Here is a 14,034-nt window from a genome sequence, read left to right as displayed (position 1 = left end):
GGGGATCCTGGGGTCGGGGGCGTGCAGGGACCCCCCAGGGTAGGGTTTATGGAGGTTTGGAGGTGCAGGGACCCCCCCAGGGTGGGGGATATGGGGGTTATGGGGGTGCAGGGACCCCCCAGGGTAGGATTTATGGGGGTTTGGGGGTGCAGAGACCCCCAGGGTGGGGGATCCTGGGGTTGGGGGGGTGCAGAGACCCCCCAGAGTGGGGTGGGGGACCCAGGGAGCTGCCCAGCCCCCCCCCCCCCCCCCCCGAGCCAGTCTAGGAGTCCCCTGGGTGTGGGGGGGGTCCCAGCACAGGCCCCTCCCCAAGACCCCTAGTTTGGGCTGGAGGTGGCTGTGTCCCCCATGGGGTGGCCGATCCTGGGGGCCCCCCACACCCCGTGGCCCCCCCCCCCGCCCCGCCGTGGGTGGCTGTGGGGCTGGGCCGTCCCCTTTAAGGCCCCACAGGGCGCAGCCGCTCACCTGGCGCAGGTGACGGTGACGCGGGCGACGCGGGTGCCGCCATGGCCGCCTCCGCCCTCTTCATCCTTGACCTCAAGGGGAAGGTGAGACCCCCCCCCCCAGACCCTAAAATTACCCCCCCCACACCACTAGGCGTGGGGGGGGACCCCGCTGTCCCCGTTGAAGGTCAGCCAAGGTCAACGGCGGGGCCTGGCCGTGACCCCGCGTGACCCCGGCGACCAAGTGGGTGATTTGGGGGGGATGAGGGGACTGGGAGGAGTTTCGGGGGGAGGTTGTCTCACCCCTAATATTTTTGCCCCCCCCCCCAGCCTCTGATCAGCCGCAACTACAAGGGGGACGTGGGGCTGGGGGAGATCGAGCACTTCATGGGGCTGCTGCTGCAGCGGGAGGAGGAGGGGACCCTCGCCCCGCTCCTCACCCACGGCCACGTCCACTTCCTCTGGATCAAACACGCCAACCTCTACCGTATCCTCCCCGCGACGCCCCCCCCGGCAGCACCGAGACACCCCCCCCCCATCTCCTTGTGCACCCCCTTTCCTTAACCCCCCCCCGCCGCCGACAACCAGTGGTGGCCACCACCAAGAAGAACGGCAACGCGTCCTTGGTCTACTCCTTCCTCTACAAGGTGGTGGAGGTGAGGTTGGGGGGCTTTGAAGGGGGGGGAGCTGGGGGGGAGAGATCCTCCCCATTTTGGGGTGTTTCTCTCCCTGGGGGGGCGTGATGGGTGCTCTTGGTGTCCCCCCCCAGGTCTTCTGCGAGTACTTCAAGGAGCTGGAGGAGGAGAGCATCCGCGACAACTTCGTCATCGTCTACGAGCTCTTGGATGAGCTGATGGACTTTGGCTTCCCCCAGACCACCGACAGCAAGATCCTGCAGGAGTGAGCGGGGCCGGGGGGGTCCTGGGGGGCGTCGTAACCCCCCCACCCCCCCTCACCCCCCCCGGCGCCTCCCGCTGCAGGTACATCACCCAGGAGGGCAACAAGCTGGAGACAAGCAAGTCCCGCGTGCCCACCACGGTCACCAACGCCGTGTCCTGGCGCTCCGAGGGCATCAAGTACAAGAAGAACGAGGTCTTCATCGACGTCATCGAGTCGGTGAACCTACTGGTGAGACTGGGACACGGGGACCTGCAAACTGGGAGGGGAGGGGTGTTGGGGTCCTGCCACGGCAGGGGCTGCAGCTGGGTCCCCGGTGGGGTGGGGGAAGAGTGATGGTGGTGGGAGCGGTGATGGGGCCAGTTGATGGTCACGGTGATGCTGGTGGGACTGGTGATGGTGGTGGGACCAGCGGTGGGGCTGGTGATGAGGATGGTGATGGAGACGATGATGGGGCCAGTTGATGGTCATGGTGGTGCTGGTGGGACTGGTGGTGGGACCAGCGGTGGGGCTGGTGATGAGGATGGTGATGGGGATGATGACATTGATGGGGCTGGTGGTGGTGATGAGGATGGTGACATTGATGGGGCTGGTGATGAGGATGGTGATATTGAGGGTGATGAGGGGGGTGATGAGGATGGTGGCGGTGACATTGATGGGGCTGGTGATGATGATGAGGACGGTGATGTTGATGGGGCTGGTGATGGTGATGAGGATGAGGATGGTGACATTGATGGGGCTGGTGGTGATGATGGGGACAGTGATGGTGATGGGGCTGGTGATGATGATGGGGACGGTGATGATGATGGGGACAGTGATGATGATGGGGACAGTGACATTGATGGGGACAGTGATGATGATGGGGACGGTGACATTGATGGGGACAGTGATGAGGATGGGGATGTTGAGGGTGATGAGCATGGTGGTGGTGACATTGATGGAGCTGGTGATGGTGATGAGGATGAGGATGGTGATGTTGATGGGGCTGGTGATGGCGACGGTGATGGTGATGGGGCTGGTGATGAGGACGGTGATGGTGATGGTGATGAGGATGGTGATGGGGCTGGTGATGAGGATGGCGACGGTGATGGTGATGAGGATGGTGAGGGTGATGAAGCCGGTGCGGGTGCCCGCAGGTGAGCGCCACGGGCAGCGTGCTGCTGAGCGAGGTGGTGGGCACCATCAAGCTGAAGGTTTTCCTCTCGGGGATGCCCGAGCTGCGCCTGGGCTTGAACGACCGCGTCCTCTTCGAGCTGACGGGCCGTGAGTGCCACCGGGTGTGGGGGTGACGCGTCCCTGTCCCTTTGTTGTCCCCCCCCCGCTGCCATCCCTCGCTCCCCAGGGGGCAAGAACAAGTCGGTGGAGCTGGAGGATGTGAAGTTCCACCAGTGCGTCCGGCTCTCCCGCTTCGACAACGACCGCACCATCTCCTTCATCCCCCCTGACGGGGACTTCGAGCTCATGTCCTACCGCCTCAACACCCAGGTGGGGGGCGTCAGGGCCACCCGGGGGGGACGGACACGAGGACACACGGGGCACAAAGGGGTGACACTTTTCCCCCCCTGCAGGTGAAGCCGCTCATCTGGATCGAGTCGGTCATCGAGAAGTTCTCCCACAGCCGGGTGGAGATCATGGTCAAGGTGAGACGCCGGGGAGGTCACCGCCCGCCATGGGGGGGAGGACCCCAACCGTCCCCCACTTGTGTCCCCTCCCTGTCCCCAAGGCCAAGGGCCAGTTCAAGAAGCAATCGGTGGCCAACGGGGTGGAGATCGCCGTGCCGGTGCCCAGCGACGCCGACTCCCCCAAATTCAAGACCAGCGTGGGCTCCGCCAAGTACCTCCCGGAGAAGAACCTCGTCATCTGGACCATCAAGTCCTTCCCGGTGAGGTTGCCCACCCGCGTGTGTCCCCTCCCTGGGTGTGTCCCCTCCCTGGGTGTGTGCCCCCTGCTGGCCCGGCATCGTCCCCAGCCATGGTGGTGCCGCGCAGGGCGGGAAGGAGCACCTGATGCGCGCCCACTTCGGGCTGCCCAGTGTGGAGAAGGAGGAGGAGGAGGGACGGCCACCCATCGCCGTCCGCTTCGAGATCCCCTACTTCACCGTCTCGGGCATCCAGGTGCCACCCGGGGATGGGGACAAGGCCTGCGGGGGTCCCCAGGGTGGTGGCCCCATGAGTTTCTGGGATGGGGTGGTGGGGATGTGGCCTGTGAGGTCCTGGGGGTGGTGGCCCCATGAGTTTCTGGGATGGGGTGGTGCGGACGTGGCTGATGGGGTCTCCAGGGAGGTGGCCCTTTGTGTTTCTGGGCTGGGGTGGTGGGAACGTGGCCTGTGAGGTCCCTGGGTAGGTGGCCCCATGCATTTGGGGACAGAATGGAGGGGACATGCTGGGGGACGTGGCCCGTTGTGTCCCCAGGGTGGTGGCCCCATGAGTTTATGGGCTGGGGTGGTGGGGACGTGGCCCATGGGGTCTCCAGGGAGGTGGCCTCATGCATTTGGGGACGGGATGGAGGGGACACACTGGGGACAATGCCCGCGGGGGTCCCCAGGGAGGCGGCCCTGTCCTTTTTGGGGATGGGGTGGTGGGGACGTGGCTCATGGGGTCTCCAGGGAGGTGGCCCCTTGCGTCTTGGGGACAGGGTGGGGGGACATGCCGGTGGGGTGCCCAAGGTGGGGTTGGGTTGCCCAAGGCAGGGTCAGGGTGCCCAAGGGAGGGCTTGGGTTGCCCGGGGGTGGGGGGGTGTTGGGTTGCTCGGGGGGGGGGTCAGGGTGCCCAAGAGGGGTGTCGGGGTGCCCAAGGGGGGGTGTTGGGTTGCCCGGGGGGGTCTTGGGGTGCCCAAGAGGGGGTTGGGGTGCCCGGGGGGGGGGCCAGGTGCCCAAGGGGGGTGTCTGGGTGCCCAAGGCAGGTGTGTCCATCTCTGCCCGACCCCCCCCCCCCCCCCCCCCCCCCAGGTTCGGTACATGAAGATCATCGAGAAGAGCGGGTACCAGGCGCTGCCCTGGGTGCGCTACATCACCCAGAGCGGGGGTGAGTCCGGGACCCCCCCCGGGACCCCCCCCGGGACCCCCCCCGGGACCCTCAACCCCCGACACCCCCTCAAACCTCCGGGAACCCCCCCAAACCCGCGGGACCCCCCCACCCCTTCTCACTCCCCTCTCTTTCTTTTGCAGACTACCAGCTCCGCACCAGCTAAGGGGGGGGCCCCGGACCCCCCTGGACGTGTCCCCCCCCCCCGGGCCCGGGGGTCCCCTCCCACTGCGCCTTCCCCGCGCCCCCCCCTTCTTTTCTATCCCTATAAAGACGGATTCGAGACCACCAGCCCCGTGGATCTGTTGGGGGGGGAGGCCTGGGGGGGGGGGGACATCGTGGGAATGAGGGGGGGGAAGGAAATGGGGGGCTGGGAGGGTGGGGGGGCGCTCTGGGAGTCCAGGGGCGTCGTGGCTCTGGGTGGGTCCCACCGTCGGCGTTGGGCGCGTTGCCCTTTTAAGAGCGAGGCGGAGCGATGCGAGGGGGAGGTGGGCGTGGCAAGCCGGGCGTCCCCCATCACGTGACCCGGGGGAGGCGGAAGCGGAATTCACGTGTGCGGGAAGTCACGTGTGCGAAGATGCCGGGCCCGGAGTTGCGGGTGAACGCGGCCTTCGCCGAGCGCTACGATCGGTACCGGCGGCGCGAGGAGCTGCAGCGGCGTGAGCGGGGCCGGAGGGACCGGGGGGAACCGGGATGGGGGGCTGCTGGGGGACCGGGGGGTACTGGGGAAACCGGGGCCGGGGGAACGGGGGAAAACGGAGACTGGGGCGGGGGAGCGGGGACCGGGGGGAACCGGGTGGGGAACCGGGGGGGAACGGGACTAGGGCTGGGGCTGGGGAGAGCGGAGGGGATCGGGAGGAGTGGGACCGGGGCCGGAGGAAACGGGACCGGGGAACTGGGGGAAACGGGACGGGGGCTGGGGCTGGGGAAACCGGGGGGGGACCGGGAGGAGTGGGACCCGGGGCCGGGGGAACGGGACTAGGGCTGGGGGCTGGCGAAACCGGGGGGGACCGAGGCCGGGGGAACCGGGGGGGAGCGGAACCGGGGGGTACTGGCGGAGCGGGAAGCGGGGTGAGCAGGACCGGGAGAAGCGGGGCCGGGGGAGCAGGACTGGGGGAACCGGGGGGTAACGGGGATCGGGGGGAGGGAGTGGGAACCGGGGAGACCCCCCCCGGTGGCGGTGGCTGAGGGCTGTCCCCGCAGTGCAGGACCGTTATGGCGACAGCGGCGACGGCTCCAGCTCCGAGTCCGAATCCAGCGGGGACGAGGTGGTGAGTGGGGGGCGGGAGGGGGGGGGGGGACGTGTCCCCTCATGTCCCCTGGACCCCTGGGTCCCCCCTCCCTGAACAACCAGGTCCCCCCTCCCCGGATCCCTGGGTGCCCCCCGGACCCCCGGGTCCCCCCTGGGTCCCCCCCGGGCGCCCCCTCGTCCCCGGACCCCCCCCGGGTCCCCCGGGACCCCCCTGGTGCCCCCTCGTCCCCGGACCCCCGGGTCCCCCCCGACCCCCCCGCGTGCCCCCTCGTCCCCGGACCCCCCCGGGTCTCCCGGGTGCCCCCTCGTCCCGGACCCCCCCGGGTGCCCCCGCGTGCCCCCCGACCCCCCCGGGTGCCCCCTCGTCCCCGGACCCCTGCGTGCCCCCCGACCCCCCCGGGTGCCCCCTCCGTCCCCGGACCCCCGCGTGCCCCCCGACCCCCCCCGGGTGCCCCCTCCTCCCCGGACCCCTGGGTCCCCCCCGACCCTTGTGTCCCCCCCGGCCTTCTGTGACCCCCCCGTGTCCCGTCCCCCTCCAGCCCCTGGACCCCCGCCTGGAGCGGGATTTCTACCGGACGCTGGCGCTGCTGAAGAGCCGCGACCCCCGCATCTACCGGCGGGACAGCACCTTCTACAGCCAGCCCGGTACCGGGGGGGGGGCCAAAACACCTGGGGGGGGGGGGGGGGGGATGTCCCCAAATTCGAGGGAGTCCCCAAAACCTGGGAGGGGTCCCCAAATTCCAGGGGGGTCCCCATACCCCTGGTCTCCAAACCCAGAGGGTGTCCCCAAACCCCTGGGGGGTGTTTTGAAATTGCGGGGGGGGGAAAATCCCCAAACCCCCTGGGGGGGTCCCCAAATTCGAGGCGGTCCCCGTACCCCTGGGGGGGTGTCTCCAAATTGGGGGGGAGGGGGCTCCAGCTCCTTTGGGGGGGGGTCCCCCAAACCCTTGTGGTGGATCCCTAAATCCCTTGTGGGGGGGTCTCCAAATTTGACGGGGGGGGCCCTAAACCCCTTGCGGGGGGGGGGGGGGGGATCCCTGTACCCCTGGGTGGGGTCCCCAAATTGGGGGGGTCCCCAATCCTTGGGGTGGCTCCCTAAACCTCTGGGGGGGGGTCCCCAAATTGAGGGGGGGAGCTCCAGCCCCTTGGGGGGGGTTCCCAAAGCCCTTGGGGGGGGGGTGTCCCCAAATTCGGGGGGGTCTCCTCCAACCCCGTTCCCTCTGTCCCCAGCCTCCTCGTCGGGGAGCGATGCCGAGGAGGAGGAGGAGGAGGAGGGGGGGGCCGAAGGGCGCTGGGCGCAGCCCATGTTCCTGAAGGACTACGAGAGGAAGGTGGTGCTGGAGAAGGAAGGGTGAGGACGGGGGGGGGTCTTTTTTTTTGGGGGGGGGGCCTTTTTTTGGGGGGCTCTCACCTTCCCCCCCCCTTCCCTGCAGCAAATACGTGGACGAGGAAGATGAGGAGGACGAAGAGGCGGCGGCCGAACGGAAGAAGGTGGGGGTTGGGGGCGGGGGGGGAACTGCTGAGTGTGCTCCCCCCCCCGGGGAAAATCACTGTAAACCCCCCCCCCCCAAATCCCTGTGCTCTCCCGAATCCCGTGCCCCCCAATTCATTGCCCCCCCCCCCAAATCTCTGTGATTCCCCCCCAGATCCTTGTGCTCTCCTGGATCCTTGTGCCCCCCCCAAAATCACTGTTGTCCCCTCCCCCCCCCCCGAAATCTCTGTGCCCCCCCCCCCCCAAATCACTGTGACCCCCCCAGATCCCTGTGCTCTCCCGGATCCCCATGCCCCCCAATTAATTGTGATTACCCGCCCCCCCCCCAAAATCACTGTGATTCCCTCCAAAATCCCTGTGCTCTCCCGGATCCTTGTGACCCCCCCCCACCCCAAATCCCTGTGCCCTCCCAATGCCTGTGCCCCCCCCAAATAACTGTGACACCCCCCCCAATCACTGTGATTCCCCTGCAAATCCCTGTGCCCTCCCAATCCTCCCCCCCCCCAATCCCTGTGGGCCCCCCCCGCCCAAAATCCCTGTGCCCCCCCCCAAATCTGGGTGCTGACCCCCCTTTTGCCCCCCGCCCCCCCCCCAGAGAATGGCCTCCAGGAGCTACGCCGAGGAGCAGCAGGAGCTGAAGGAGAGGTGGGGGGCTGCGTCTTTTTTGGGGGGGCTGCCACGTTTTGGGGGGGGGGGGGGGGGCTGTTCCTGGCATGGGTGGGGGTAACTGTGTGCCCCCCCCCCCCTCGCCCCGGCAGCTTCCGAGCCTTCGTGGCTGACAGCGAGGAGGAGGAGGAGGAGGAAGGGGGGGGCTCTGCCCTGCTCCGGCCACGCAGCCGGACGGCGGAGGAGAAGGTGGGGCTGGGGGGGGGGGGGGGGCACGGGGGGGTTTGGGGGTCCCAGGGGGTGGTCTACAGGGGGGCTGGGGAGGGGTGGGGGGGGGCGGATGGCAGGGTTTGTGGGGGGGGGGTTTGGGGCCCATGGGGGTGGGTTTGGGGGTGTTCACGGGGGGGCTGGGGGGAGGGACAAGGGAGTCTGGGGGGGATTTTTGGGACATGGGGGGGGTTGGGGGCACAGGGAGGGGTTTGGGGGGTCACGGGGGGGGCTGGGGGTGTCTTGGGGGGGTCATGGGAGAATTCTGGGGGAGTTCGGGGGGGAGCGACGGGGGGTTGGGGGCATAGGGAGGGGTTTGGGGGGGTCACGGGGAGGGTTGGGGTCACAGGGAGGGGTTTGGGGTGAGTAATGGGAGAATTTTAGGGGGGTCATGGGGGGGTGGGGGTGTCGGGGGGGGCCATGGGGAGGTTTGGGGGGCCCAAGGGGAGGGGTTTAGGGGGTTCACGGGGGGGCTGGGGGTTTCTTGGGGGGGCTCGTGGCAAAATTTTGGGGGATCATGGAGGGGGACGGGCAGGGGGAGGTTTGGGGGGGTCAAAGGGGTTGGGGGGGGCGCCGTGGCTGACGCTGTCCCCCCCCCCTCAGGCGCAGGAGGAGGAGGATTACATCCGCTGGCTGAAGGGGCAGGGGGGGCCCCCCCCGGAGCCGCTGCAGGACCTGGTGAGGGGCTGAGGCCGGGCACAGCTCATGGCAGCGATGGCCCCGGGATGCGGGAGGGCTGCATCCCGTCCCCCCCCCCCCCAGTCCCTGTGCCCCCCCCCCCCCCCGCCCCATGTCCCCAAGCCCCCTCTGTGCCTCCCCCCCCAGGGTCCCCAAGGCCCCCTGTTCTTGTGCCCCTGCCCCCCCGCCATGTCCCCCAGCCCAGTGTCCCCCCGTGTCCCCTCTGTGTCCCCACACCCCCCCATGTCCCCCCATGTCCCTGTGCCCCCCTATGTCCCTGTGCCCCCCCATATGTCCCCAAGCCCCCCATGTCCCTGTGCCCCCCCATGTCCCAAGCCCCCCATGTCCCCGTGCCCCCCCATGTCTCCCCCATGTCCCCGTGCCCCCCATGTTCCTGTGCCCCCCCATGTCCCCCCCCATGTCCCTGTGTCTCCACCATGTCCCCCCTGTCCCATGCACCCCCCATGTCCTCCTGTGCCCCCCCATGTCCCCAAGTATCCCATGTCCCCCCCATGCCCCCCTGTGTCCCCCCCCCCCCGTGTCCCTGTGCCCTGCCATGTCCCCCCAGGTTCCCCACATGTCCCCAACCCCCCCGTGTCCCGTCCGTCCCCCCCCCCCGCAGGTCCCCCTCCAGCAGTTCTGGACCGATCCGGCGCTGGACCCCGGCGAGCGCTTCCTGCGGGATTATATCCTCAACCAGGGCTACCGCCAGGAGGAGGAGGAGGAGGAGGCCGAAGGGTGAGCGGGAGGACCCCCCCCCCCCCCCCCCCCCCCCCCCCCAAAAAAAACCCCACTTACACCCCCTTTAACCCCCCCTGCCCCCCCAGGGCGTCCCCCCCCGACTCCTCGGACGAGGGCGAGCTCTTCTTGGCCAAGCAGGAGGATTTCGAACGCCGCTACAATTTCCGCTTCGAGGAGCCCGACGCCGAGCAGGTGGGGGCAAAATTCGGGGCGGGGGGGGGATGGGGATGGACTGGGGGGGTTTGGGGAGGAGCTTGGGGGTCTGGGGGTCATGGAGGGGGGGGGACAGATGGGGGCATTTGGGGGGCTGTTGGGGGTCATGGGGGGGGTCCACAGTGTGGCTGAGGGGGGGACGATGGATGGGACGACGGACGGGGAATTTTGAGGGGGGGGTTGGCGGTCTGGGGGGGCCGTTGGGGGGGCACAGGGAGGGGTTTGGAGGGGTCGTGGGAGGGCTGGGGGTGTCTTGGGGGGGTCATGGGAAGAAGTTTGGCAGGGTTTGGGGGGGTCACGGGGGACTGGGGGCACAGGGAGGGGTTTTGGGGGGGTCATGGGAGAATTTTGGGGGGGTCACAGGGGGCTGGGGGTGTCAGGGGGGCCATGGGGGAGTTTGGGGGGCAGAGGGAGGGGTTTGGGGGGGGTCATGGGAGAATTTTGGGGGGGTCAGAGGGGGGCTGGGGGTTTGTGGGGGCCATGGGGGAGTTTGGGGGGCACAGGGAGGTGTTTGGGGGGGGTCATGGGAGAATTTGGGGGGGGGTCAGAGGGGGGCTGGGGATTTGGGGGGGCCATGGGGGGGTTTGGGGGGCAGAGGGAGGGGTTTGGGGGGGGTCATGGGAGAATTTTGGGGGGGTCAGAGGGGGGCTGGGGATTTGGGGGGGCCATGGGGGGGTTTGGGGGCAGAGGGAGGGTTTTGGGGGGGGTCATGGGAGAATTTTGGGGGATCATGGAGGGGCGGGGGGAAGGTTTGGGGGGGGGGTTACAGGGGGTTGGGGGCAAAATTTGGGGGTGGGGTCACAATTATTTGGGGGGGGGGGCCAGTTTGTAAGTGAGGAAAGGGGGCTGGGGGGGGGGACACACTGATTCCGCCCCCCCCCCCCCCAACAGGTGAAGACGTACCCCCGGCACATCCCCACCTCGGTGCGGCGGCGGGACGAGCGGCGCAAGGAGAAGCGGGAGCAGATCCGGGAGAGGAAGAGGAAGGTGAGGATGAGGAAGGTTGAGGGCTCGGGGAGGGGAATGACAACGCTGTCCCCCCCCCCCCCCGTGACGTCGCGGGGGTGTCCGTGTGTCGGCAGGAGAAGGCGCGGAAGCGGGAGGAGCTGAAGCAGCTGAAGAACCTGAAGCGGGAGGCCATGGCCGCCCGCCTGGCGCGGCTGCGGGAAGCCACCGGCAACGCCGCCGTCGGCTTCACCCCCGGAGCTGCTGGAGGAGGACTTCGACCCCGCCCGCCACGACCAGCTCATGGCCGTGGGTTGTCCCAGCCAGGCCCCCCCCCCGCCCCGCCTTCCACCGTGTCCCCCCCGGCCCTTGCGGTGTCCCCAACGCGTCCCCAACCCTCCTTTTTCCCCCGCCCAGGAGTGTTTTGGGGAGGATTATTACGGCTGCGGGGAGGAGGAGAAGCCGCAGTTTGAGGGAGGAGGAAGGGCTGGAGGGTGAGTGGGGGGGACTCTGTCCCCCCCTTGTCCCCCCCCTGTCCCCCCCCTTCCTTGTCCCCCCCTTGTCCCCAAGGCGATGGCACTCTGTGTGTGTGTGTCCCCCTCTCCCTGCAGACGACTGGAACTGGGACGCCTGGACGGGGCCGGGAGGAGGGGGGGGGGCTGAGCACGAGCCCCACTGCGAGGACCCCGATTTTGTGGTACGTGTGTATTTCGCACACCCCCCCCAACCCACCCCCCCAGGCTGAGGCCGGGAGGAACTCGGTGCAGGGGTGGGTGGTGCAGGGAGGGGCCCCCCCCACTTCAAACACTCCCCTCCGCCAGGCTGAGGCCGGGAGGAACTCAGTGCAGGGATGGGTGGTGCAGGGAGGGGCCCCCCTGCTTCAAACACCACCCCCCCCCTGCTTCAAAACACCACCCCCCCCAAGGCTGAGGCCGGGAGGAGCTCAGTGCAGGGATGGGGGGCACAGGCAGCTCCCCACCCTCTCCTTAAACCCCTGCCCTCCACCAGGCTGAGGCCGGGAGGAACTCGGTGCAGGGATGGGTGGTGCAGGGAGGCCCCCCTCCCCCCTCGCTTCAAATGCCCCCTCCAAGGCTGAGGCCGGGAGGAACTCAGCGCAGGAATGGGCAGCACAAGCAGCCCCCCCCCCCTTCCCTCAAACTGCCCCCCCTCCTAGGCTGAGGCCGGGAAGGAACTCAGCGCAGTGATGGGCAGCGCAGGCAACGCCCCCACCCTCTCCTTAAAACGCCCCCCACCCCCCACAGATGGACGCCGACTACGACCCCGCGGCCCCCCCCCAGGCCCCCCCAGCGGCAGCCCCCGGCCCTGGGCAAGAAGCGGCGCAAGACGCGCTTCCGGAGGCGGTGGAGAGGGAGAAACCGGCTTTCGACCCCGGTGAGCGCCTGGAACCCCCCCCCACACAAAGTCTCGGGGACACCCCCCCCCCCCCCCCCAAAGTCTCAGGACCCCCCCAGATCCCTGTACCCCCCCCCCCACCCCCCCGTAGCCACCGGCACCTTCGAGCGGTACCTGGAGGAGTTTTACCGCCTGGACTACGAGGACCTTATTGGCGACCTGCCCTGTCGCTTCAAGTACCGCCACGTCCTCCCCCTGCGACTTCGGCCTCACCACCGAGGAGGTAGAGTCTGCCCTGACCCCCCCCCCCCCCCGGCGAGGGGTCTGCGCCCCCCCCCACAAATTCCCTCTCCCCCCCGGCCTCGTCCCAGATCTGGCAGCCGACGACAAGGAGCTGAACCGCTGGTGCTCCCTGCGCAAGACCTGCATGTACCGGTGAGGGGGGGTAAAAAAAAAAGGGAGGGGGGTAAAAAAAAAAAGGGGAGGGGGGTAAAAAAAAAGGGGAGGGGGGTAAAAAAAAAGGGGAGGGGGGGTAAAAAAAAAGGGAGGGGGGTAAAAAAAAGGGGAGGGGGGTAAAAAAAAAAGGGGAGGGGGGTAAAAAAAAAGGGGAGGGGGGTAAAAAAAAAGGGGAGGGGGGTAAAAAAAAAGGGGAGGGGGGTAAAAAAAAAGGGGGAGGGGGTAAAAAAAGGGGAGGGGGTCTTGGAGGGGGGTAAAAAAAAGGGGAGGGGGGGTAGAAAAAAAGGGGAGGGGGGTAGAAAAAGGGGAGGGGGGAAAAAAGGGGAGGGGGGATAAAAAAGGGGGGGGAGGTCTTGTGGGGGTAAAAAAAAGGGGGGTAAAAAAAAAGGGGGTAAAAAAAGGGGAGGGGGGTAAAAAAAAGGGGGGGGGAGGTCTTGTGGGGGTAAAAAAAAAGGGGGTAAAAAAAAGGGGTAAAAAAAAAGGGGGTAAAAAAAAAAGGGGGTAAAAAAAAAAGGGGGTAAAAAAAAAAGGGGGTAAAAAAAAAGGGGGTAAAAAAAAAGGGGGTAAAAAAAAGGGGGGTAAAAAAAAGGGGGTAAAAAAAAAGGGGGTAAAAAAAAGGGGGGTAAAAAAAAGGGGGTAAAAAAAAAGGGGGTAAAAAAAAAGGGGGTAAAAAAAAGGGGGTAAAAAAAAGGGGAGGGGGGTCTTGGGGGGGGTGAAAAAAGGGGAGGGGGGGTGAAAAAAGGGGAGGGTGAAAAAAGGGGAGGGGGTAAAAAAAAAGGGGAGAGGGGTAAAAAAAAAAAGGGAGGGGGTCTTGGGGGGGTGAATAAAGGGGAGGGGGGGTGAAAAAAGGGGAGGGGGTAAAAAAAAAGGGGAGAGGGGTCTTGGAGGGGGGTAAAAAGAGGGGAGGGGGGTAAAAAGAGGGGGGGGGTAAAAAAAGAGGGGAGGGGGGTAAAAAGAGGGGAGGGGGGTAAAAAGAGGGGGGGGGTAAAAAAAGAGGGGAGGGGGTAAAAAAAGGGGGGGGGTAAAAAAAAGGGGAGGGGGAAAAAAAGGGAGGGGGGGTAAAAAAAAAGGGGAGGGGGGGTCTTGGGGGGGGTCCTGTGTCCCCCCCCCTTAGTTTTGGGGGTGTCACGGCCCCCCCCCCCCCCCGCAGGTCGGAGCAGGAGGAGCGTCAGGATCAGGCCAACTACAGCCGCGGGCACAAAATCCTTGGAAAAAGCAGCAATCTTCAAATCCTGCACGAGGACGTATGTGGGGGGGGGGGATTTTTGCGGTTGGGGGGGGGGTGGGGGGGGCTTTGGGACCCCTCACCCTCACCCCTGTCCTGCCCCCCCCCCCCCCCCAGCCCTGAGGAACCTGCTCCGGCGCCATCGGCCAAGGCCAAACTCGGGAAGAAACGCCGGGACAAGCGGAAGCGCTCGGAGGAGCCGGCAACGACGGGGGGGGACCCCCCCGGACAACACCCCCAAACCCGCCACCCTCCCCCCACCCTCCCGAGGCGCGGGAGGGTCCCCGTCGGCGGGGGGGGGCCCCCCTGGGGGGGTCGGTGAGGTTGGGGGGTCGGGATTTCACAGGGGAAGAGGTTGGAAGCCTTCGGCCTCAACCCCCGGCGCCTCCGGTACCGGCAGCTCCTCCGGCAGCGGCGCAAGAAATAAAGAGGGGGGGGGGGGC

At 67.4% G+C, this 14,034-nt stretch overlaps 2 protein-coding genes across 2 annotated transcripts; both read left to right on the top strand.

The window, feature by feature from the left end:
- Positions 1-473: 473 nt before the first annotated feature.
- On the top strand, positions 474-4,645 carry AP1M2 (adaptor related protein complex 1 subunit mu 2). Its single transcript, XM_063318988.1, has 12 exons — positions 474-548; positions 774-930; positions 1,032-1,099; positions 1,213-1,343; positions 1,424-1,571; positions 2,477-2,603; positions 2,683-2,825; positions 2,909-2,980; positions 3,064-3,222; positions 3,329-3,454; positions 4,288-4,363; positions 4,507-4,645. The coding sequence occupies exons 1-12, from the start codon at positions 507-509 to the stop codon at positions 4,527-4,529; spliced, it is 1,272 nt and encodes a 423-aa protein (XP_063175058.1). The 5' UTR covers positions 474-506; the 3' UTR covers positions 4,530-4,645.
- A 122-nt stretch (positions 4,646-4,767) lies between these two features.
- Positions 4,768-12,211, top strand: KRI1 (KRI1 homolog; the record flags this gene model as incomplete). The annotated part of the gene is given in 19 exon segments (XM_063318956.1): positions 4,768-5,022; positions 5,567-5,634; positions 6,155-6,260; positions 6,846-6,966; positions 7,049-7,106; positions 7,703-7,752; positions 7,866-7,962; positions 8,584-8,658; positions 9,281-9,396; positions 9,486-9,591; positions 10,504-10,599; positions 10,695-10,808; positions 10,810-10,866; positions 10,975-11,031; positions 11,033-11,051; positions 11,169-11,254; positions 11,820-11,949; positions 12,062-12,162; positions 12,164-12,211. Coding segments are annotated over 19 exon segments (1,689 nt in total), but the record flags the coding sequence as incomplete, so codon positions are not given.
- Positions 12,212-14,034: the final 1,823 nt, after the last annotated feature.

Source organism: Chroicocephalus ridibundus, chromosome 29 (assembly GCF_963924245.1).
Source record: "Chroicocephalus ridibundus chromosome 29, bChrRid1.1, whole genome shotgun sequence".
Classification (NCBI taxonomy): domain Eukaryota; kingdom Metazoa; phylum Chordata; class Aves; order Charadriiformes; family Laridae; genus Chroicocephalus; species Chroicocephalus ridibundus.
Note: the sequence above shows the minus strand (reverse complement) of the source record. Positions and strands in the feature narration are given on the sequence as shown.

What these genes read in the sequence shown, in the direction of transcription:
- AP1M2 (XM_063318988.1), top strand. Translation starts at nt 507, where the DNA reads ATGGCCGCCTCCGCCCTCTTCATCCTTGACCTCAAGGGGAAG. An exon ending in TCCTTGACCTCAAGGGGAAG is followed by an intron (nt 549 to 773) that starts GTGAGACCCCCC and finishes CCCCCCCCCCAG; the next exon opens with CCTCTGATCAGCCGCAACTA. An exon ending in GGACCATCAAGTCCTTCCCG is followed by an intron (nt 3,223 to 3,328) that starts GTGAGGTTGCCC and finishes GGTGCCGCGCAG; the next exon opens with GGCGGGAAGGAGCACCTGAT.